This window comes from Piliocolobus tephrosceles, chromosome 8, assembly GCF_002776525.5.
Source record: "Piliocolobus tephrosceles isolate RC106 chromosome 8, ASM277652v3, whole genome shotgun sequence".
Lineage (NCBI taxonomy): Eukaryota > Metazoa > Chordata > Mammalia > Primates > Cercopithecidae > Piliocolobus > Piliocolobus tephrosceles.
Window position 1 is genome coordinate 66390453 of NC_045441.1, and position 25371 is coordinate 66415823.

At 33.9% G+C, this 25371-nt stretch overlaps 1 protein-coding gene across 19 annotated transcripts in view; it reads left to right on the plus strand.

Moving 5' to 3' along the window:
* Nucleotides 1-25371, plus strand: part of DGKB (diacylglycerol kinase beta) — an 824940-nt gene that overhangs the window by 393779 nt on the left and 405790 nt on the right. For all 19 annotated transcript variants that reach the window (XM_023215889.3, XM_023215898.3, XM_023215895.3 and 16 more), the window contains one exon: nucleotides 1983-2143. In XM_023215889.3, coding sequence (XP_023071657.2) covers nucleotides 1983-2143 — 161 coding nt within the window. The remainder of the gene's footprint in view (nucleotides 1-1982; nucleotides 2144-25371) is intronic.

Sequence of the window (25371 nt, forward strand, 5' to 3'; positions counted from 1 at the left end):
AAATAATATATATGTATATAATTTATTTGTGGAGCTATTACTTCTTAAAAGAAATTAACACTTAGAAATGAATTAAACATTTAGAATAAGGTAGCACTATTAAGAAACATGAAATGTTAGTAAATATAATTATCATAATCTTGCAGTTTAAACCATTCAGTGTTTTGCCACTGAGTACAGCTATATGCATATTATTAATATTTACAGCTTCAAATTATGCTATAGGATATATGATAGCTTTTAAAATAATATTTAATGTTTTCAATGTTTATGTAATCATTACTTATTGTACCCTTTACTGTATGTATTAAATAGCACGTAATTACTTTTTAAACCTGTGTAAGGTAAGAAGTGATGATGGGCTCCAGAAGAGGTATTCTGGTTTCTGGTGGCCTTCACCTTCTAATAGTTAATTGAACAGATACACCTTAAGTGTAATATATTCCTCTTTAGGGAATTTTGGCATATGAGAGTGCCTGTTTTCTTTTAACCCAATGAATTTATTCAATGATATGTATGCAAATAGCTCTAATGAGGACTCATAGCCTCTGGCATTTCCTTGTTCAACAATTAAATAATGAACAGAAAAAAGCAAAAACTGAAAATATTGTTCCAAACAAAATATCATTTTAGGACTATATGTGTGCTTTTATATGGGTGAAGAGAGAGATGATTTAATTTAGTACAATATTTCAAATTCTGATGATATTATCATCAGTAGTATAATATTGTTGAGAACTTTCTATTCTCTCTTTTAGGGCTCATGTACTGAGATCTTTTTATACAGTATCTTGCTTAATCTTCACAAGAAACCTAAGGTTTTGACAGGGAAGGAAACTAATGTTGAGGGAGATTAAGAAACAAAAACAGTAACTCTGTCAGGTTTAGGCTGCAGTGATAACTATAATGTTACATACCTACAGGTAAATTGAATATTGAGAATGCAATATTGACAAGACTTTTATTTTCAGGTCATGTTGACCATCTATCATAGATTCATTAAAAAACTGATTTGTTGAGCATTTACTCTATGGCAGGCCGGGTTAAGGGAACCTGTAGTGAGAAAAACACAAGTAACAGCAATGTGGTGTACTAGTTCTAAGATAGGGCCAGTTTTGAGAACTGTGTGTAGGGGACTGAATGAGGGGCATCTGAGCCATCATTTTGAAAGGGTGCTTTCCAGAATGAAGGGCTAGCAAATGTATTAATTTTATTTAAATTTATTGTTTTAAAGATGGAGTATTGCTCTGTTACCCAGACTGGGATACAGAGGTACAAACATAGTTCACTGCAGCCTGGAACTCCTGGCCTCAAGTAGTCCTCCCGCCTCAGCCTCCTGAGTAGCTGAGACTACAGGCATAAGCAGCAGCACTGGGAAGAAGTATTAGCAAATATAAAACCGTGCCAAGGAAATAGATGCAAACCAACCAGAAAGAAACAGGGTACCCTGAGTAGATAGAATAAGAAACAAAATTTTAAAACGAAGAGTAGGACCTTTGACTTAAATTGAAAGTTTTATATCACTAGAGGGGAAAGGTGAGGGTAAGAGAGTGATGGAAAGGAAAAAGTCTAAAATGACATCCACATTTTTGACTTTAGCAACTGGGTAGAGGATGATGTCTTTGTGAAGTCAGCTGCACAGGAGGAAGATATGGAAGCAGAGAATTCATTCAATTTTGAATCTATTTATATAAAGTTTTGTGGGGTATACAGTACAAATGTTCACTTGGCAGTTGTATATGCTGAGAATTGGCACCACAAAAGAGAAGAGAAATACAGTACGTGTTACAAATTAAAGTTAAGAATTAAATGTGGGTATGAGTATAATGTTATAATTAATTCTTCATTTGGTGGTAGAATGTGCTTCAAAATCATTATTTATCTTTAGAATATTACATATGCATAAACATACGGAAACATAAAAGTACAGCTTTTTTATTTGGTTGGAGTTCTTTTCTCAAGGTATTTTTTCCCCCCCTTAGGTTATGAAGGTGAGAATTTGATGAAAATTCTAAAAGACATTGAAAACAGCACAGAAATCATGTTGGACAGGTGGAAGTTTGAAGTCATACCTAATGACAAAGATGAGAAGGGAGACCCAGTGCCTTACAGTATCATCAATAATTACTTTTCCATTGGCGTGGTAAGATTTTCCACTAAATTTTACCTTTATACCTATACTGGATAATCACAGTAAGAAAACTTTTACACTATGAAACTTTACTGATTATAAATAATTGATTTTACCTTGTGCCATCAAAACATCTCTTCTAATAGGCAATTATTATTGCTCTAATGACTAATTATGATTTTTATCACTTACTAATTTAAAGTCAGAGTATCAGCAACTGACATATTTTTCATATTTTAAACAAGGTGAAAAAAACTATATTCTTGGTAATTGGTTTATTTGTGTTACCAAAATGAAACTTAGAATGATTTAATATACTTACAAGTTTTAGAGTATAAGCTAAAGCTCCATGTTATTGAAAATGTGAAAATATTGCATTAAATTTTATCTTACTTTGAGATTTATTTTATAAAATCATTATAGCTTACTAAAAATCTAAGAAAAGTCTACAAAAAATCCTGCTACTATTCTCAAGTGATTAATAAGTCAGAAAGCTGACTTTTCACTTCATTTCTTTTAGAATCTTACACAGAGTAAAATATTATTTGGCAGTTGAAATAGTTGTTAAAATGTTAATCCTAAAGGAATAATTTTAACAGTGATTATATGTATTTTTAGCCAACGATTATGAAATCTAAAAATATATAAAGCATTACATTCCATTTAATGTATGTCACGCCATGCTAATTTTATGTCATGTCACATCACACACACACACACACACACACACAGTAAAAGGCTATAAAAAGGCTAGTAGAATATAGAAAACATTGGTTGTGTCCATGAACTTAAGAGGTAAGCTACCTGGGTAAGAGTCTTTAAGCAAATTATTTAATCTCAGTATCTCAGTACCATGCTGGTTGTTATTTCCTCTCTTATACAGTTACAAATATGATTGTACATTTAAAGAATCTCATAGAATGGTAGATAATAAAGGCTAAATATATAATGGTTACTAATACTGTAATGACTGTTATTACTTGAAAGAAAAATGCAATGTCTCTTGATCCAGAGAAGCCCTCCTATTCACACTGGTATAGAAACAGTATTTTTAAGGGCTTTCTTAGTGTATCACTTACACACAACCTAATTCACTCATTGTAAGTGCACTTTTTAATGATTTTAGTAAATTAATCCAGTTTTAGAACATTTCTATTATGCAAATCAGAACCCTCATGCCCGTTTTTATTCAATCTTGGCTGCTTTTCCCAGTTTCAGGAAGGAATTGATTGGCTTTCTGCCTCTAAGATTCGTCTTTTATGGACATTCTGTATTTCAAAATATCCAACATCTCACAAATAACCACTAAAGGACTTACTCATGTAACCCAATACCACCTGTATGTACCTCAATAACTTATGGGAAAATAATTTTTAAAATCACACAATATAGGACTTTTGCATCTGGAGTCTTTCACTTAAGATGAAGTTTTTGAGTTCATTCATGTGAATTGTATAAATACTGTTTTCCTTTTTTGTTGTTGAATAGGATTCTGTTGCATGGAGGTATCAGATATTGCTTATCCCTTCATCAATTGATGGACATTTTGATTGTTTCCAATCTTTAGATATTAATGATGCCAATCTCTTAAGTCTCTTAGGGTTCTTTGTTTGTTTTGGTTACTAGATTTTTAACTCCCGAATTTCTACTTGGTTCTTTTGTTTATAATTTTGTATCTTTAATTAACATTTTCTATTTGGAGAGTCATTGTTGCTATACTTTATTCTTTAAATGGTGTTTCTTTTAATTCTTTTGACATATTTATAATATATGTTTTGAAGTGTTTATCTGTGAAGTCAAACATCTGTGCCCCATCAGAGACCTTGCTTGTTTGCTTATTTGTTATTTTCCTAAATGTGTGACACATTTTCCCATTCTTTTGCATATCTCCTTGTTTTTGTTGAAAACTGAAAATCGTTCATATTTTTAATTCCCTGGATTTTTATTTGCCCACAGTGGTTATTATTGTTCCTATGTTTGTCTATTTAGTGACTTGCCTGTGGAGCCTTTCTTTCTTATGGTGTATATTGCTTTGCTAAGGGTCACCACTGTGTCAAAATGGTTGTCTAGAGATTGTTCTCAAACACTTCGAGCCAGTAAGTCTTCTTTGTTTGTCATCGCATCCATGTGTTCATTGAAGAATACATTCAAAGTTCAGGCAATTAGAAATCACCTTCAGCTTTTAACATAATCTGCCCTTTCTTTTGTCTCTTCTGCTTACGTACAAAACCTCTCATTTAACCAAGGAAGTATAGATAATTAGGATCTTCTTATGTCTCTTCTGAGCATTTGTGTAGCCTTGCAAATCCATACAGATTTTCAGACAGCCGGGAATATATAGAAGTTTATCACAGTTCATATGAAAGTTTGATTCCAAGATCTTTTGTTAAATTTCTGGCCAATCTGCTAGTTAATTGCTTGCCCTAGAGTCAGTTTCATAAACTATAACACTGGCTCTCCCTGTTCATTTGCCACAGATATAACTACTGTAAGTGTAAGCTGTAAAACAATGTTTTAGGCCATAGAGATTTTCTGGCTTCCATTTCAAATCAAGTCAGCTCCACTCACAATGAAGCTACTTGTTTTCTTAGCTTAGTCCACAATAAGGACTACAACACCCAGGAACCTGAAGGCTAAGGAAGCAGCCCAAGACTGAAACATCACTAGAGAGTTCTTATCTGAGGCTCAATAGTTTTTTCTAAATATTTCTCATTTTTTATACGCTTCGGTCAATTTCCAGAGATTCTCAACAGAGGAGAATTTTGCTTCCTCCCGGAGGACATTTGGCAATGTCTGCTTGATTGTCATGACTAGAGTAGGTTTTTTGTTTTTTTTTTTCTTCTAAGTAGTAGGTAAAGTTGGGAATGCTGCTAAATACCCTCACTGCATAGGACAACACCTCAAATACAAAGTAAAGAATTATACAGCTCAAAATGTCAATAGTGTCAAGGTTGAAAAACCCTTATATTAGTAAACAGAAATACACTTGACCTTTGAACAACACAGATTTGAATTGCACTGGTCAACTTATAGATATTTTTCAATAAAAGTTATACCCAGTGTAATTTGCCTCCCCTTTCACCTTCTCCACCTCTTTTGCCTCTGCCACCTCTGGAACAGCAAGATCAACCCCTTCTCTTCTTCCTCCCCTTTAGCTTACTCAATCTGAAGATGATGAAGATAAAGACCTTTATGATGATCAACTTCCACTTAATGAACAGTATATATATTTTCTCTTTCTTGTGGTTTTCTTAACATTTTCTTTTCTTTAGCTGACTTTCTGGTAAGAATAGAGTATATAATGTGTATAATATACAAAATATATGTTAATTGGCTTTATGTTATCAATAAGGCTTCCAGTCAACAGTAGAGTATTTGTTGTTAAGTTTCTGGATAGTCAAATGTTACACTCAAATTTTTTTGTCTGCAAAAGTGGTCGGCGCCCCCAATTCCCATGTTGTTCAAGGGTCAATTCTATTTAAATACAAAAAGTCAAGGTGTTTGAAAAGGAGAAATGATACAAAACCAGAAAACTTGAAAAGGAAAGCTATTATAGAAATGAGGCAGAAAATAGCAGAGAGTAACAACAACAAAAATTCATAATGTTGATAAAACTGAAAGCTGCATTGTTGAGAAAATTTAATCAGACCTATTGAAAAACTGATTTTGCAAAAGTACTGTAAAGAGAATTATAAGTAAACAATATATGTTGAAAAAGAAAAAATATAAAAAGTAATAAAAATAATGATAAATACCTATATATATTTCAATTGAAAAAATATATAATTGAAAATATATTATGACTAGTATGAGAGTATAGCAAATTTGCCAAATATAAAATCAACTTAAATATTCACTAGTATATTCTTATATTAGCAATAATCAACGAGTTTCCAAAAACAATAGCAAAAAAATTGAAAGTATCTAGGAATTAATTAAAAATATACGTGACCTAATAAAGAAAATGTTAAAACTCTCTGCAAAGACCCACAAGATCAGAATAAATGGAGACATTTTCTATTCTTATATGAGATTTCTTGATATAATATTCAAATTAATTTATAATTTAACGTATAACTACTCAAGATTGGAGCTGGAATTTTTGACAAAGTTATTTAAAATATGTATGACAAAAAGCTAAGTCAATTTTAATAATAAGGGCAGAAATAAATTTGTTTTACCAAATTAGACATGCTACAATCAGATTGGATAATTATAACAGAATGGTCCTATGAAATAATAGATGAATGAATCAATGAGGAAGTACAGAGACACATACTGGAACTTAGTATAGGGATGGCACTAAAATTCACTGGGGGAATGACAGATTATTTAGTTGATAACGTTCAAAACTAGCTCCCTAGGAAGAAAAATATTTTGTTAGAACTCTACCTCACATTATATAAGTACATGCCAGACTTATTGCAAAACTAAATTTAAAAGACATTTAGAAACTAATAAAAACTGTGTGATAGAGCGTTTATGATTTAAGGCAGATCAGAACTAATTAAACAAATAAGGTGGCTTTAACTGAGTTTTCTTTTAAAGGGTCTTTTTCCCTTTGACTTGGAGCTCTTTTGGCTGAGCATAATATGGGGATTAGGAGGATGAAAGGAGGAGTCGTTCCACCCGGAAAGATTTACTCCTGCCCCAGGAACATAAAATCTCAGTGCTCAGGGACATAATCACAGCAATAGATCTTCTACCTTGAATGTCATTCAACAAAGTCATCTACTCAGCAACTTGCTTTCCTCTTCCTCAATCAATGAATCTAGAATATAATGAAATAAAATAAATTAACTATCTCAAACCATTCTTGAATATATAACAAATAGTGGAGTTGAAGGATTTAAAGCATATGGGATGCATCTCAACTTTATGCTATAACCAGCATGAAAAAGCTTAAGATGAGCACATAGTTTGTACTTGAGATTGTCTCTGGGAACCCTTCTGCTGTCTAGTTACAAAGTGATCTCCAAGTTTGATACTACTCTCAATATTGTTTTCATTATATCAACTATTTTCCCTTATTTACTGACTGCTAGCATTGCACAATCTACAAAGAAACTTGCCTCAGATTTTTAGAAAATTCAAGAAGGTTAGAAATATGTAGCTATATCATGTTTATATTCATCGTGATATACCCTTTGTATTATTCAGAATGGGTTGACTGCTGGTACAAACAAACTCAAATTGTCAGTGGTCTGACAGTAATAAAAATCAGTTTTTCCTCACGTGACTGGTCAGGATGGGTTAAAAATTGGGGAGGGGCTCTGCTCTATTTTGTCAGTCAGTGACCCAGGCTCCTACTATCTTGACTGATAACCTCTATTCAACAACTGAATGGCTAAAGAAAGTGGATTTCTTTTTAGTGGGCCCATACCTGGAAGATGTAGCATCATTTCCACTCATAACTCACTGGCGAGATCTCAATCACTTGCCTGCACATAATTGTAAGGAAGCTGAGGAAATAAATTTTGTCTACCTAGGAAGAAAAGGGAAATTGATCAATAACTAGACACTATGCCAATTCCTTCTTTTTAGTACTTTTCCAATTTAGCCAGAACTATTGGAAATGATCCTGAAATCATAATTAATTCTAAAAATAGATATTCTTCCACAGTGATAGTCCATCAATAAAAGCATATTTATTTAGTACCTTCTATGTACCAGGTACTGTTTGAGGATTAGCAATGAACATGATAGAAGTCTGTTTAATCACTAAGCTTACATGGCAATGAGGTGAAAGAAGATTGTCATGAGATACTAGACAGCTGGACATTAGAAGCAAAAACCAACTATAGATAACTTTAAATATCCAAGGAATAAAACTTTCTACCCCATTAGTTTTATTTCCATAACTGATTCTTCATTCACTTATTTAATTAAACAGAAAAGCAAAAAAAACTAAGCACTTATTTTTTCCAGGCCCTAGGGTTATGGGAGTGAATTAAAGACACAGGTCATCTGGCTGGGCGCCGTGGCTCACGCCTGTAATCCCAGAACTTTAGGAGGCCAAGGAAGGCGGATCACTTGAAGTCAGGAGTTCAAGGCCAGCCTGGTCAACATCATAATACCCCATCTCTACTAAAAATACAAAAATTAAATGGGTGTGGTGGCACATGCCTGTAGTCCCTACTACAGGGAGGGTGAGACAGGACAATTGCTTAGACCTGAGAGGCAGAAGTTGCAGTGAGTTGAGATCGCACCACTGCACTCCAGCCTGGGCAAAAAAAAAAAAAATATATACACACACACACACACACACATATATATATATATATATATACACACATACTATATATATTATACATATATACACACACACACACACATACATACACAGGCCATCTCATTATTAGAACTTGGAGTTTAATGATGCAAGGAGATATTTTTAAAAAGTAAAAAACCAATGCACAAATACAACATTTTTGAAAATTATGATAACTACTGTGAAGGAAAACAAAAGCTACCGTGAAGAACATCAGCTATAGATTTGAGAGTCAGGAAAGGCTTATATAAAGAAGATGCATTTAAGACGATATCCGAAGAGTATACCTAAGTGAGATGGACACCAAAGAGTTGTTATGAGCTTACCAGGCAAGTATAACTGTATGAGAAAGACGAGATAAGAAAGAGCTTAGTGTCTTCAAAGTTCTGCTAGGTCAATGTGCCTGGAACATGGAGAGGGATAGTGGGAGTGGAAAACATGATAGGCTGCTGTTAACACAGCTGCCACCATATCTTGAAGTCTCCTGGAAGACTGTGGTGTGATATTTGCCTTTTAAGTGGTAGGTCACTGAATAATTAAATAATTATAATTAGGGAATGAGGTAACCCAATCTATTTGTAGCAGAAATTCTTCTACTAAACGTGATAGTTGGATATTAATTGAAAAATAAAACAATTGTCATAAAAATGACACAAACAACTTTAAATATTTTCTTTCTACCTAAAATCGATAAATATAATTGAATTGGCCATCTTCCCTCATAAACCCAGCCAATGTCTTAGTTTTGAATGTGAGTCACTGAGGCTCTGCAAACTCTGCCTTGTGTAAACCACAGTCCATGATAAACCATCTATTGTTTTCAGTTTCAGTTTATCTGGGGCCTATCATGGGGAGGGGGGAGGGGGGAGGGATTGCATTGGGGAGTTATACCTGATATAAATGATGAATTGATGGGTGCTGACGAGTTGATGGGTGCAGCACACCAACATGGCACATGTATACATATGTAACCTGCACGTTATGCACATGTACCCTAGAACTTAAAGTATAATAAAAAAAAAAAAAAAAAAAAAACTCAGAAGATACTTGTGAAGCCATATGAGTAAAATCCTTCTAGATACTTAACAATTGTTTTTAAAAATCTTTTATAATTATTACCCTTACATATAATTATATAGCAAAGTTTCAGCATTTCATTTATATTAAATTTTCCTAAAGCATTTGACTTCGTTTCTATAAAATGCATCTTTTTAAAATTATACTTTCCAATTATATGGAAAATTATACTTTCTAAATATAGGTAATTAAATTATATAAGTAAAATGCAAACAAAAATAGGCATAAACAGGTTTGGAAACAACACGAGCGACTCTTGGTCATCATAAATCTCAAAAACTAAAAAGAAAAATGTGCAGATTTACTAGATGGTAGTCTATTAACAATATTTAGATTCAATGTAATTTATGAAAAAAATATTAACCTGGCCACTCACTTAAAGGAAGCTCAGTCTTTTAAAAAAATTACTATATTAAAAAATCATTCTGGTTGTCACATGGAGAATGGTACGAGAGTTTTCAAGAATGGAAGAAAGAGACCATCCTAGAATATCTTCTAGTAAAATAAGATCAGATGAGTACACTAAGAGCCATGAATACCGAAAAAACTGGAGAGACTTAAGAAATATTTTGAAAATAAAATTGACAGTGTCCAGGGGATGGAATGAAATAAAATATCCTGAGGTTTTATGTTTAACAATTAGGTGGTCTCATTTACTGAGATGGGCTTAATTATTTATGATTCAGGTTTTGTGGAGGATATAAAGACTTGCTCAATTTGAGGTGCATGTCAGTGGAAATTTCGGGGCTATGGGTGGATATTTAAGTTGGAAGCTTAGAAGACTAGCTCAATTAGGGAGAATTTGGAGTCACTGACATATTTATTATTTCTATATGGCTATATGAATCACCTTCCTAAAATTCAGTGGCTTAATATGCTAACCATTTTATTATTCACAAGTCTGTGTGTCAACTGGGTGGTTGTGTCAATAGTGGAAGATTACCTGGAGGTAATCTATGCTGGTTTCCCTTGTATATCTGGCAGTTGGTTCTGGCTGTTGGTAGGATGATGATGATAAGGGGCCATATGATTCCCAGCATCCAACAGGTTAAGCCAGACTTTGTTACATAATGGTGGAAAATTGTTCAGTAGAAAAAGAGGGTAAAGCCCCATGCAAATCTCTTGATGCAAACCTCTGTTTGCATCCAGTTTGTTAATGTGGCATTAGCCGAAGAATGTCACATGACTAAGCTTACATTCAAGAGAGAAGATGTAGAAACTACCTCTTGATGGAAGACAGTTACATTGCAAGGGGACATTCAGGAATGGGAGAAAAGTTTACCCATTATTTTCCATCTACCTAAACATATACTTAAATCAGTGTGGACTGATAAGTATAATAGGGAGAGCTCAAAAAGAGAAGAAATGGAACTTTAGGATAAACTCTTGACGTTTACTAATACCTAGAGTCTGCTAGAGGAAGATTACATGGGAAACGTCCTGGAAAGCAATGACCACAGAAGCAAGAGGAAAATAAAAACTATACAATGTTTAGGTAAGCAAAAAAAATAAAAAATAAAAAATAAATTAAGAAAAGAATGGCTTACTAAATAGAAAGCTGCTGAGAAGTCTGGTAAAAACAGGACAAAACAGAAGAAACTGGGAAGTGAAGATGCATTTATAAAGACTATATAGTAACAGATATTTTAAACATGATTTTTTACATTCCATTTGATATTAAAATACAAATAACAAGAGTGATATCAGCAACATGGCAGACTAGGAAGATCTTCATCTTCTTCCCCTGACAAACATATAGCTTCAGAAATATTTTACAGACTAATTCCCTTTGTGAGAAATCTGAAAATCTTTGAAACACCACTGTACCTTGGGAGAATGCAAAACCAGACTCATTTAAGTTGGTAGGGAGAATCGGGTTCCCTTCTCACTGGAGACCAGGCCCAGGCACATCATCATACGATCAGTAAGAAACCCCTCAACCTCCAGCTTTACTTACAGGAAGGGGTTAGTTTGAATGTCCAGCACTTCTACTTTTCCAAGGTATCTCCCTGGAAGACTAGCTTCTGTCTTTCCAGGTTGGAACACTAATGAGTCCAGCAAAGCCAGCCACCTAGGGGAGAATACAGGCAGTGGCTTACACTAATGGACACCATTGATCTTTCTCCTTGCTCAGCACAGAGCAGGCAGACAAAAATTTTCAGCTCTCAGCTTCTGCCTGCTTAAATAAAAGTAGCGCCATGAGTTCATCACCCAAATTTCTCCAGGGCTGCCCAAAGAGATAGGATTTGTCTTATCATTCTTGAAGCTCTGATGGGTCTAACACAGAGCTGCCTTTGGGAGAATGGAAATGTTTGCTTGTGCTAGGAGAAGCCATAGTTTTTTCATTCCCGTGGCTGAGCACAGAGTGAGCAGAAAAATTACAGTGACCTGCTTTTCCCTGGGGAAGGAAAAGTTGGTGAAGACCCCAGAATATTTCACCTGGCTAGTTGTTGGGGGTAGTTGTTGGGGGTCTTTTCCATACAAGGCTAGTCTGTGAAGACAGGGAGAAGTGAATGTTTTGTCTAATGTGCAGATACCATCAACATAGAAAGTCAAAAAAAAAAAAAAAAAATGAAAAGGTAGACAAGGATATTCCCAACAGAGGACCAAAGGAAACCACCAAGAACCAACTTAGAAAAAAAAAAAAGAGTTATATGATTTATCTGACAGATCATTTAAAAGAACTCTCATAGAGATACTCACTGAGGTCAAGAAAATAATGCATAAACAAAGTGAGAATTTCAACAAAAAGATAGAAAATATTAAAAAGTACCAAATAGAAATCATGGAATGGAAGAAAACAATAATTGAACTAAAAAATTCACTCAATTCTGTCGACTCATTAACAGACAAAATGACACTTACCACTTTGAAGATTTCAAGAATTTTAGAAGGTTTATGTCAAGAAACAGAGGGAAAACCAAATATATATTTCATTACAAGAGTTAATCTCCAAAGTATGTAAGTAATTTCCACAAGTAAATAGTAAAAAATGAATAACCTAGTGAATTAGTCTGTTCTCATGCTGCTAATAAAGACAGACCCAAGACTGGGTAATTTATAAAGAAAAATAGGTTTAATGGACTCACAGTTTCACATGGCTGGGGAGGCCTCCCAATCATGGCAGAAGGCAGAAAAGGAGCAAAGGTATGCCTTACATGGTGGCAGGCAAGAGAGTGTGTACAGCAGAATTCCCTTTCATAAAACCATCAGCTCTCCTGACACTTATTCACTATCACAAGAACAGCATGGGAAAGACCTGCCCCCATGATTCAATTACGTCTCACTAGATCCCTCCCACAACACATGGCCATTATTACAATTTAAGGTAAGATTTGGGTGTGGGCACAGCCAAACCGTATCTTCCCACACTTATCCCCTCCCAAATCTCCTATCCTCACTTTTCAAAAATCATGCCTTTCCAACAGTCCCCCAAAGTATTAACTCATTTCAACATTAACTCAAGAGTCTACAGTCTAAAGTCTAATCTAAGATGAGGCAAGTCCCTTCTGCCTGTGAGCCTGTAAAATCAAAGGCAAGTTAATTGCTTCCTAGATACAATGGGGGTACAGACATTGGGTAAATACACTCATTCTAAATGGGAGAAATTGTCCAAAACAAAAGGGAAGTCTGAAATCAAATAGGTCAGTCATTAAATCTTCAGGTTCCAAAATGATCTCCTTTGACTCCATGTCTCACATCCAGGTCATGCTGATGCAAAAGGTAGGCTTCCATGGCCTTGAACAGCTCCACCTCTGTGTCTTTGCAGTATACAACCTCCTTCTTGGCTGCTTTCACAGGCTGGCATTGAGTGTCTGCAACTTTTCCAGCACAAGGTGCAAGCTGTTAGTGGATCTGCCATTCTGGGGTGTAGAGGGTGATGGCCCTCTTCTCACAGCTCCACCAGGCAGTGCCCTAGTGGGGAGTCTGTGTAGGGGCTCCAACCCCACATTTTCCTTATGCACTTCTGCACACTAGCAGAGGTTCTACTTGAGGTCCCCACCCCTGTAGCAAACTTCTACCTGGACATCCAGATGTCTCCATACATCCTCTGAAATCTAGGTTCCCAAACCTCAACTCTTGACTTCTGTGCACTCACAGGCTCAACACCATGTGGAAGCTGCCAAGGCTTAGGACTTGTTGCCAAGACTTGGGGCTTGCACCCTCTGGAGCCACATTCTGAGCTGTACCTTGGCCCCTTTTTGCCACAGCTGGAGTAGTGAGACAGAGGGCACCAAGTCTGTGGACTGCACACATAACAGGGGCTCTGGGCCTAGCCCACAAAACCATTTTCTCCTCCAAGGCCTCCAGGCCTGTGATGACAGGGGTTGCCACAATGTCTCTCACATGCCCTGGAGACAATTTCCCCATTTCTTGGTGAATAACATTGGGGTCCTTGTTACTTATGCAAATTTCTGCAGCAAGCTTGAATTTCTCCCCAGAAAATGGATTTTTATTTTCTATTGCATTGTCAGGCTGCAAATTTTCCAAACTTTAATGCTCTGCTTCCTCTTGAATGCTTTGCCACTTAGAAATTTCTTTCCTCAGGTACCCTACATCATTTTTCTCAAGTTCAAAGTCCCACAGATCTCCAGGTCAGGAGCAAAATGCCACAAATATCTTTGTATGGCAAGAGTTACCATTGCTCCAGTTCCCAAGTTTCTCATCTCCATCTGAGACCACCTCAGCCTGGTCCTTATTTTCCATATACTATCTTCTGAGTCCTCCAACTCTCTAGAAAGTTCCAAACTTTGCAACATTTTTCAGTCTTTTTCTGAGCTCTCCAAACAGTTCCATCTTCTGCCTGTTACTGTGTTCCAAAGTCACATCTACATTTTTGGGTATCTTTAAAGCAGCACCCCACTCTTGGTACCAATTTACTATATTCTTCTGTTTTCATGATGCTAATAAAGACACACCTGAGACTGTGTAATTTATAAAGAGAAATAAGGTTTAATGAACTCACAGATTCACATGACTGGAGAGGCCACACGATCATGGCAGAAAGAAAAGGAGGAACAAAGGCACATCTTATGTGGTGGCAGGCAAGAGAGTGTGTGCAGGGGAACTCTCTTTATAAAACCATCAGATTTCCTGAGACTTATTCACTGTCATGAGAACAGCATGGGAAAGACCTGCTCCCATAATTTCATTACCTTCCACTGGGTCCCTCCCATGACACATAGGGATTATTAAAATTCAAGGTGAGATTTGGATGGGGACACAGCCAAACAATATCACCTGGCTACAAAATGGGTAAAAAATTGAACAAACTTTTCTCCAAAGAAGACATTCAAATGATGAACCAGTATATGTTTCTAAATGCTCAATATTATTAATCATCAGGGAAATTCACATCAAAAGCACAATGAGATATCATCTCATACCTGTTAGAATGTCTTTTGTCAAAAACAAGAGGGGATTGTGAGGATTTGGAGAAATTAGGACTCTTGCACAATGTTGGGATGCAAAATGGTCTAGCCACTATGCAATACAATATGGAGGTTTCTCAAAAAAGAAAAATAGAACTGTTGTATAATTCAACAGTTCCACGCCTGACTATCTAAAGGGATTGAAATCAGGATCTTGAAGAGAGATATTCACACTCTCATATGTATTGTAGCACACTTTGCTATAGTCAAGAAATAAAAGCAACATAATTGCCCAACCACAGATGAATGGATAAAAAAAACATGGTTTATACATACAACTGAATGTTATTCAGTTTTTTAAAAAAGAAAACTTTGCAATATGCAACTAAAAGGATGAACCTTGAGGACATTATGCTAGATGAAATAAACCCACCACAGAAAGACAACTACTTCATAATTGCATTTATATGAAGTATATAAAATGATCAAATTCATAAAACTGAAGAGTGGAATGGTGGCTACCAGGGCTAGGAAGAGGGGGAATGGGAAATTATTAATCAATGGGCATAAATAAAGTTTCTGTAAAGCTAGAGGAATAAACTCTAGCTATGTGTTGTAAAACATTGTACCTATAATCAACAATAATGTATTTTATACTTTGTTAAGAAGGTAGATCTCATGTTAATTTCTGATGTTGTGTTCTTGCAACAATAAAAAAGGAGAAAGTTAAAAAGAAAAAGAAGAGAAAGACTAAATATAAATATTTCACTATATCACAAGGGTTAATCTCCAAAATATGTAATTGGCACAACTAAATAGTAAAAAAAAAAAAAAAAAAAAAATTAATAACCTAGTTACAAAATGGGCAAAAGATTGCATAAATGTTTCTCTACACTTAAATGAAAGAAAAAGAGGGAGGGAGGGAGGGAGGGAGGAAGGAAGGAAGGAAGGAAGGAAGGAAGGAAGGAAGGAAGGAAAGAAGAGAGGAAGGAAGGAGAGGAAAGACAAACAAGAAAAGAAAAGAGAAAAGAAAAGGAAAGGAAAAGAAAAGAGAAGAGAAAAGAAAAGAAAAGAAAAAATTTGAAGATGCTTAAGGTAGAAATAGCCCGGTGCCCATTGGGACTAAGTGACATCCTCAGCTTTCAATAAATAGATGAACAGCTCTCTTCACGAATGTTTCAGATCCAAGACTTTGGCATCTCAGTGACTTTAGTATTATGATTAGGCAACTGCTAAATATTTTGTTTTCAATGCATCAAGTTTTTTAAATAATTTAATAAACTCATGATCTAACAAAAATTCAATTGACAGAAGTAGTTGAGTTTTCTAAAGATAAATTGTATAGTATAAACCCCATTACCTCTAAGGGACATATGTTGTAGGTAATAGAAGGTTGCATAAGATTATTGTCTTTACCCCAAAACTAAGGCCCAACCTGAATGCATACTAAAGAGATTGCCTGAATTTTAGGTCAGCAGCCTTTACAGAGAGCTTTTTGATGGATTTCAGTTCAGAATGAGCAGACTATTACCCTCTCCCCTGTTTCCCCTTCCTTCAAAATGATGTAGGAGGACTGCAGAGCAAAAAGTAACTGAGACTTTAGAGACATAACATGGTGTAGTGTATAGGGAGAAATTCTTTAATAAACTTGGTATATGCAATTGACAAAGAAAACTGCAAGGAAAAGATAATAGATTTTATAGGTTATTCTAACCTAGAGTACTACAGAAATTTGGAGATAGAAAAAGTTTATGTGCTAAGAAAGTTGATGTAATTACAGAGTATTTCTACATTTTTGAAAAAAATCACTATTACGTTGGAAATGGTATTAGGTCATGTTGGTCACAGGGAACACATACTAGCACATTTCACACACACCTGTGGGCTTCTCCAGGGGAATATTTGGAGGCTTCTATGAAACTAGGGACGTGCACGTGATCCGCTTTCTTCAATTGCTTCAACTCACCTGATTCAAATGGATGCTGGAGACCAGGGGCAGCTGGGAGCTAGTATACCTTGGCTTTGTTGGAGTCTTAGCTGAGGTACTTTGGGCAGGGATTTCTCCCCAAGTGAGCTGAGAAAGCAAATGGAGTCCTAGGTCTAAGGACTGGAAAGCAGCAAATCTGAGGAACACAAGAGTCAAACATACTGAACCTACAGGAGTGTACTGGTCCCCAACAGCCATAAAATTACTAAGAAGGTGAGTTGAGTTTCTTACTTGAATATCTAGACACAGCCTCTTGGTTTTCCTCAGTGGCTTGCTAGATTTTCAAAAGATACCAAGAAATTTACATCCTTAGGGAATAGTGTGTTTTCTGGAATATCCATGAACAATTTATTAAAATCAATTACACACGTGGCCACAAAAAAAAAATCAATTTTTTTTAGAAAAAGCAGAAATTTTAAAGGCAAATTGATCTCATATACTTCAGTCATATTAGAAGTATGCAAAAAGTTGGTCTAAAAATCTTAACATTTGAAAATTGTAAAACATTTTTGTGTAATTATAGGGTCAAAGTTGAAATAAAAAGGAAAAATGGCAAACTATACAGGAAATATACAATTCTAACGTAAAATTGTGAAGGCATCCTCAGAGGAAGACTTATAAACTTTCAGTTTTAGAACATAAAAAGGAATTTAATATTTATAGCAGAAATTTAGATACAAAGATAATATAAACTAAGAAAATTCATTACTAAGAATGTTGTAATTATGATATACTAATCCTCTATACAGAAGGTTTACGTATATGTATATATCTAAATTATTTATTATATAAATACTGATCATAAATATATAAATGGCAATTATATATAATAACTATATATAGATATATAGAGAGAGATAAAAATGTGGAAATGTGGTTCCAGTTAAGACCAATACTGGATGCATCTAGAAGGAATTTCTTGAAAAAGAGCTATTAAAAAAGAACATCTTAGAAATTTGATTACAGCTAACAAGTAAAAGAACAAAAGAGTAAACATTAAGAAAGATAAATGAGATAAAATAATCAACTAATATTGCAGGAAAATAATTTTAAGAATTTTTGTATACCATAATAATAAATATAAAAGGAGTCTAAATGATAATTTCCTTGATGACAAACAAATAAATTTGGAAATAAAAATAAACCAAGGGACACCAAAAATACTAAGAAATTTAATAATTTCCATAAGCAAAATTAAAATTTTTTAAAGTAAAATGGAAATAAAAATGGAGAAAGCGTTATTTACAAGTTAACAAATATATGAGGATTTTCTATCAAAAGCCAATACGCATATGGCCAAAACTGTATATGGAGGAAAAAATTATAGCCATAAAGGTGTTATTTTATAAAAAAGATAAAAATAAGCAATATTCAAATTAAGAAAGAACTAGGAAAAAGCTACAAGACAAATAGAAAGTTAAGATGTAATTGACAAAATGAAAATAACTTGGAAAAAAATAGCAGAAGTATAATGATAGACAAAGCCTAAAGCTTTTTTCTCCTCTAAAAAAGTGGCAAATAGAATACAAATAAACGGGCACAAGTTTTTTTAACAGAAAGAAATAAATACACAGCATAATAAATTTAAAGACATAGCCACAGCTATGGAAAATATTTAAATAAGTATATCATCTGTGTTTATATGGCAATAATTTTTTTATATAGAAGAAATGGAACATTTTGCATCCAAATATAAATAGCTAAAATTTGCTGAAGAACAAGCGGTAGCAAATCTAAGACAGTGGTTCTTAAATTTAAGCATAAATTAGAATCACCTAAAGGGCTTGTTAAAATGCAGATTACTGGTCTCTACACCCAGGTTTTCTGTTTGGTATGTCTGAGATTGGGGGCGGGAGCTGAGAATTTGCATCTCTAATAAGCTTCCAGGTGATCCTAATGTTGCTTGTCCAGTATCCTATTTGAGAACCACTGCTTTCAGTTAGCCAAAGGGGAAAAAGTAGAAATGTAGTAAGAGAACTACTAAGCTTGGTGTCAATTCCATTTACTAGTAAGAGCACAAATAGTTTTTATATTTTAACAAAATTTCAGAATGCAGATTAAAAGGGAATGTTTCTCCAATTCGTTTTACATATATTGAAAACCTCAATATCAATACCTCATAACCATAGCTTCCAAGATAAAATGTACGTGTGAATATAAATGCAACAATTGCAGACAAAAATAATAGGAAATAAATTCAAGTAGTATATCTAAGGACAAAAATCTATTGACCCAATCAGGTTTATTTCAAGAAAGCCAAAACAGGTCAATATTACTACAATTATTTGATTTAAATAAAAACAAGAATTGCTGTTTTTTGTGATTAAAAACAAATGGAAAAAAATTTAAGCTTTTTTTATAAATCAACATATAGGGGCATAGTGTATGCATTCTAAATAAAATAAGGAGGAAGACGATAATTCTTCTATCACTATTTCAGTAAACAATTTTTTCCAAGTGAACTAATTTAATAATGAAAAATTAAATGTTTAAAGATATAGAGAAATCAGTTATTAATACTTGAAGGTGATTATGATATATAATAAATATTCATCAACTAGAAATGAAACTAATAAAGCATTGTAATGAATACGAAATATATATTTTTTAACCTATAACTTTCCTTTGTAATAATACCAGTTATTATGTTAATATGAATAAAATTTTGTTAACAATACCAGGAAAACTAAAAATATGCCAAGGTTTACATTTAGTTAAAAAACCACTCAGCTTATATGAAGAAATCTAAATAATTGTATGCAAAGTTATAAAATAAGGCTTGAATGTGAAGAATTTATCTTATATTTCTGTTACAGGAAAGGGGTCTCAATCCAGACCCCAAGAGATCATTCTTGAATCTCCCGCAAGAAATAATTAATTAGAAAAATTAATAATTTCACTGTAAACTGAAAGGAACTTTATTAAGAAAGCAAAGGAATGAAAGAATGGCTACTCCATAGAAAGAGTAGCCCCAAGGGCTGCTGGTTGCCCATTTTTATGGTTATTTTTTATCATATGCTAAACAAGGGGTGATAATTCACGCCTCCCCTTTTTAGACCCTGCGAAGTAACTTCCTGATGTTGCCGTGGCATTTGTCAACTGTAATGGTGCTGGCTGGAGTGTAGCAGTGAGGACTACCAGAGATCATTCTTGTGACCATCTTGGTTTGGGTGGATTTTGGCAGTCTTCTTTACTGCAACCTGTTTATCAGCAAGGTCTTTATGACCTGTATCTTATGGCAACCTTGTATCTCATTCTGTGACTTACAATGCCTTAACTGTCTGGGAATGCAGCCCATTAGGTTTCAGTCTTATTTTACCTAGCTCCTGTTCTAGATGGAGTTGCCCCTGACATTCCTTCATGGACAGATTCAATATTATTAAGAGATCAGATCTCCTCAAATTAATTTATATATTAATTCCTTTATTCTGAGAATTCTGATAGGGTCACTGGGGATTGTTTTTGATTAATTTTAATTTGCAGTTGAACAAAAATGCCATTAAAATATTAGGAAATTGTGTCCTACAATGGTCAATTTCCTTGCCGTGTACTAAATGTTACTGAATTTCTGTAACTAAAATACGGTGGCAGAAAACTAGATTAATAGAATTGAATATAAAGCGAGACAAAAACAAAGTACAGAGATACAGAATATTTAATATTTGTTAGATGTTAAAGTATCAGATCATTGGAGAAGGATGAAATGCATAATACATGAAGTGACAGAATTGGTTATTCATTTACATAAAAATAAATTCATATTTCTACTTCAAAGCCATGTGAAATATACATCAAATAGATTAAAAATACAAATAGAAGCAATACACTTATATTAGAAGAAAATATATAAGTAAATTGCTATCATCTGGAACAGGAGAAACTTGTCTGAGACCAGCAAGAAATCTAGAATCTAAAAGGTAAAGGAAATTACGGTTGTGTTTTCTTGATCTTTCCTTTTAAAAATATATATTAAAACTCATTAACTTTTAAATTTCAAAGAAATGTTTTCAACAAAAATAATAGAGTTAATAAACTTAAATATTGAATTCCAGTTTAAAAAATAAGCATGTAATAGAAAAATACTGAATAGCCAGATGAAAAAAATTCCTAATATTTTTAGTTAACAATGAGAGATAAAATTATGCAATAGGTTACCATATTTTGCCTTTCAAATTATTCAAAATTACAAAGATTCATCTCTATCAGTCAATAAGTCAATAAGTATGATGCTGTCAAACTTATAGACATGATGATGTTAATAGAAAAATCGCCACATTCATATTGTGTGATGGACTTATAAATTTAAATATTTTTATTATGTGATAGTATCTATTAAAATTTAAAAATGTGAATACCCTGTGAACCATTCATCTCATTTTAAAAATCTGTTCCACAGGGGAAAGAATAGAAAAGCATAAGCTGGGCAAAACATATTTAAAGACATAGTAGTTGGGGAAACCTAAAAATTTATCAATTTGAAAATAATGTACAACCAGGAAAGAGGTCTGCAAAATTTAACATTAAATTACCAAAACAAATTGTCCATAAATAACATTATTTTTCATATCCTACTTTGGTGAAACAGGACAATACAGAAACGACCTTAAGGAGTTGTTTGGGACTTTTAAAGCTCTTACAACACTTAACAGTACTGCTCAAGAAACATTAGGGAACACAGTGGTGATCAAATATCAATGTCTTTACATAGCTGTCTCCTAAAACATATAAAGGAACACACAAATATATATATCAAAATATATATACCAAAATATATAAATGAGTCCACAAATATATGCACCTCCAGCATGCAAGGAGACAGAGGGAAATAAAACTTCTTAATGTAAGTTTAAAATGTGGTGGGATTATGGGTGATCTTTAAAGTTTCATAACATTATGCAATGCATTTTTTATTTTTTATTTTTTTATTATACTTTAAGTTCTAGGGTACATGTGCATCACGTGCAGGTTTCTTACATATGTATACTTGTGCCATGTTGGTGTGCTGCACCTATCAACTCATCAGCACCCATCAACTAGTCATTTACATCAGATATAACTCCCAATGCAATTCCTCCCCCCTCCCCCCTCCCCCCTCCCCGTGATAGGCCCCGGTGTGTGATGTTCCCCTTCCGGAGTCCAAGTGATCTCATTGTTCAGTTCCCACCTATGAGTGAGAACATACGGTGTTTGGTTTCCTGTTCTTGCGATAGTTTGCTGAGAATGATGGTTTCCAGCTGCATCCATGTCCCTACAAAGGACTCAAACTCATCCTTTTTTATGGCTGCATAGTATCCCATGGTATATATGTGCCACATTTTCTTAATCCGGTCTGTCACTGATGGACATTTGGGTTGATTCCAAGTCTTTGCTATAGTGAATAGTGCCGCAATAAACATATGTGTGCATGTGTCTTTATAGCAGCATGATTACATTTGTAAACCCATACATACCATGATGCTAACATTCCCATTTAAATATTCACTTTCAGCCCGCTCTACAGTGCTGCCTCTTATTGAATTATTTTAATAATGATTTGCGATTTGATGTGGTTTTACTTGCTTAGATCATATTTTAACTGTATAGACAGAACTAGCTGCTGCTCTACTGATTCTTTTTCATTTCATTTCATACAATCTTGTGTATTTTCCTTTTCTTCACTTACTTATATAGCGATTTGTTTATTTATGTGAGTAATCACTATGTGCTGGATACTCTTCAAAGCGTTAGAAGAGAAACAGAATTAGTATTGGAGAACACAAGAGGGAAAACCAGTTCTCACTCAGTCTACATTTTCTTAGGAATAGGACACAATAAACAAGTACTTTTATTTTCTAGCTTTCTGGTTTATTGATAGCTGTGGCTTTCCCAGTCCATAGCAACGCTGACCCTGCTTTATCATGTTCTTGTCCTTGTGGCTTTGAGCTACAGGATCAATTTCTGGTTAAAATGTTGGTAGAAAGTCCACACATCTGAGAACTATAGATCCATATTTTGTGATAGCTCTCTATTGAAAAACATTTTATTTTTCCTAGTGTAGAGAAAGGAAAACAGATTCCTTACTTAATATGCTAAGAGTGTAGTCAAATTCATGGTAGCTGCCCGACAAAACAATTATTTTAAGACTTTTTAAACCTGATAGCTTTTCACATTTAAAAACATAAAAAACATGGTGACATATTCCTTATCCAAGCAACATGTGCAACAATGCAATAGGGAGAGTATCATGAGACAGGGAGGGAGGAGGGTTAGCACACAGTATTATTCCCAGTGGATAATCCAGTTAAACAGATTTGCAAAATATACTCTTTATGGGTCACTTACTGGGCTTTACAAATGGCATTGTTGAATAAACACTTCTTAACTGCTTCTGACAATGTACTTACATTAGTATAAAAATCTAAACTATTGAGTTATCATGGGCATTTAGCATTTAACTCCTTGGTATTTTAATCACAAAGGAGTGCATTTATTAGTTCATTCCACAAATACGTATTGTATTGTCTAATTGCTGACATAAGCATTATAGTGGATACAAAGATGAACATGGTGCCAGAAAGAAGTGTGAATTCTAGTATATTGGAGGTAAAACATTACATACAAGTATATTTCCTTGCATGTGGCTAGAAGAGATACAAATAAGTAAGAGCTCAGGGATATATTACCTTTTAAACTGTTAGCATATTTATCCTGTTGTTTACTATTAAGTATAATCTTATATAGCATATTTAGCCCTCCAAAAAGAGATGTAAAATATTTTTAGGTCATATGTTGGCAACTACCTTATGGTTCTGTAATTAGAACATTAGGGCATAATAAACTAAATCCACAAGCATCTGTATTATCTTTCAATTTAATTTGTGAAGAAAAAAATGTAAGACTCACAGTGAGACAGATTGCAGTAACAATAATAGTCTGACTTAGTGTTTCCACCATAATAAATGCTAAAATAATGAAAGATTTAAGCAAACCCATTTCTTACTAAGTGTAACAGTGATCATCTTTGCAACTGAGAATATGCATAATTATGCATAATTAAGACCTATGAATTATCTTCCCCACCTCTTATGTCTCTGAGGTGGAGTCTGAAAAGCTCATGTATTATATCCATGGAAATGCTTCCACCAAGATAAATTACATTTGGCTTGCTAACATGAATAGATACTCAGCCACAAAATAGTGTTCATGTAAGACCATCTTAGCCCAATTCTGTTTTCCCTACATAGAGTATTGATTTTGTAGCAGCTGTTAATCATCCCAGTAAGTTCCAATTTGGACACTCTTCAACACAGAAGTCAGCACTGAGAGAAGAAACAAGCAAGGCAAAAAGAATTGCAAAGGCTTCTGGAAAGGTCCTCCGGTTTTTGTAGAACATATCCAGAAACAAATTAGTATCACATGCTGTGTAAAATGTGAAAGCCAACATGAAAACGAAAACCTTATCCACATTAGTTCTTCTGAAATCAGAATTGGGTCTATGTTAACTGTAGAAATCTTCTCTAAGTCTGGAAGAAATCTGACAAAGACAAGTGGATTTTTACTGCGCATATATATTACCACCCAAATGTCCTATCAAATAGATATTTGCATGGTTATGATTTAATATCCTTCAGCCTTAGTCAGTCACTAAGAGCCTCTTATTCTGCCAGTGTAGAAAAAATATGACTACTTAATTCTCATAACCATAAATTTCAAGTTAGTTGGAATAGTTAACAACAGAATTTCTCTAATTTTCAGCCCTTTGTAACACATTCTCCTATATCTTTACTGAAAACACAAAGGAAATATCTTAACCAAAGAAATTTAGCAATGCTCACAAACTCATTAAAAAGGAAGAATTTTTTCTCTGGTCCTATGATGAATATAATTGGGCTTTGAAAATAATCAAAGTCATTTTTTAAAATTTCATTTTCTTTTATGTCTACGTTATCTACCTCTTTAGTAAAACTGTGATATAATTTTTAGAAGCTGTCATTTTTTATTACTTTGATTTATATTTGTTTTGATCAAATTCTGTTGGTCTGCAGATAATTCTGTCATCATGTTAATGACAATCATTGTTATTTGGTACTTAAGTGAGATTGGAGTTTACATTTGAGAAATTGACAAGTTATGGATGATCATAGCAACCAAATGAAGACTATAAAACTCATTAAAGAAAGACAATGTCCACAATTGTATTTTTTATTATTTTGTGATATAAAGACATTTTTAAGGACATTAATGCTATACTGCTGTAATGTTTTTCTTGGAAAATCAACTTCATATCCTTTTGGAAGATGCTTTTTGGTAGAACATTGGCTTCTGAAACAGGTTATTTATCTCCAGAATGACTTAGATTATTTGAGTAAATTATCAGTCACAAAAAGATTCTTAATCTCAAATATTTGATAATTTTACCTCAGAGCAATTTATTTTACTCATAAAATTTCATTGCAAATGTAATTTCAACTATTTTCTTTCAATGACATTTTGTTTCTGTTTTATTAAGTAGGTCACACTAAACTCCTTAGTGAATAAATATTTTAGAAAAAAA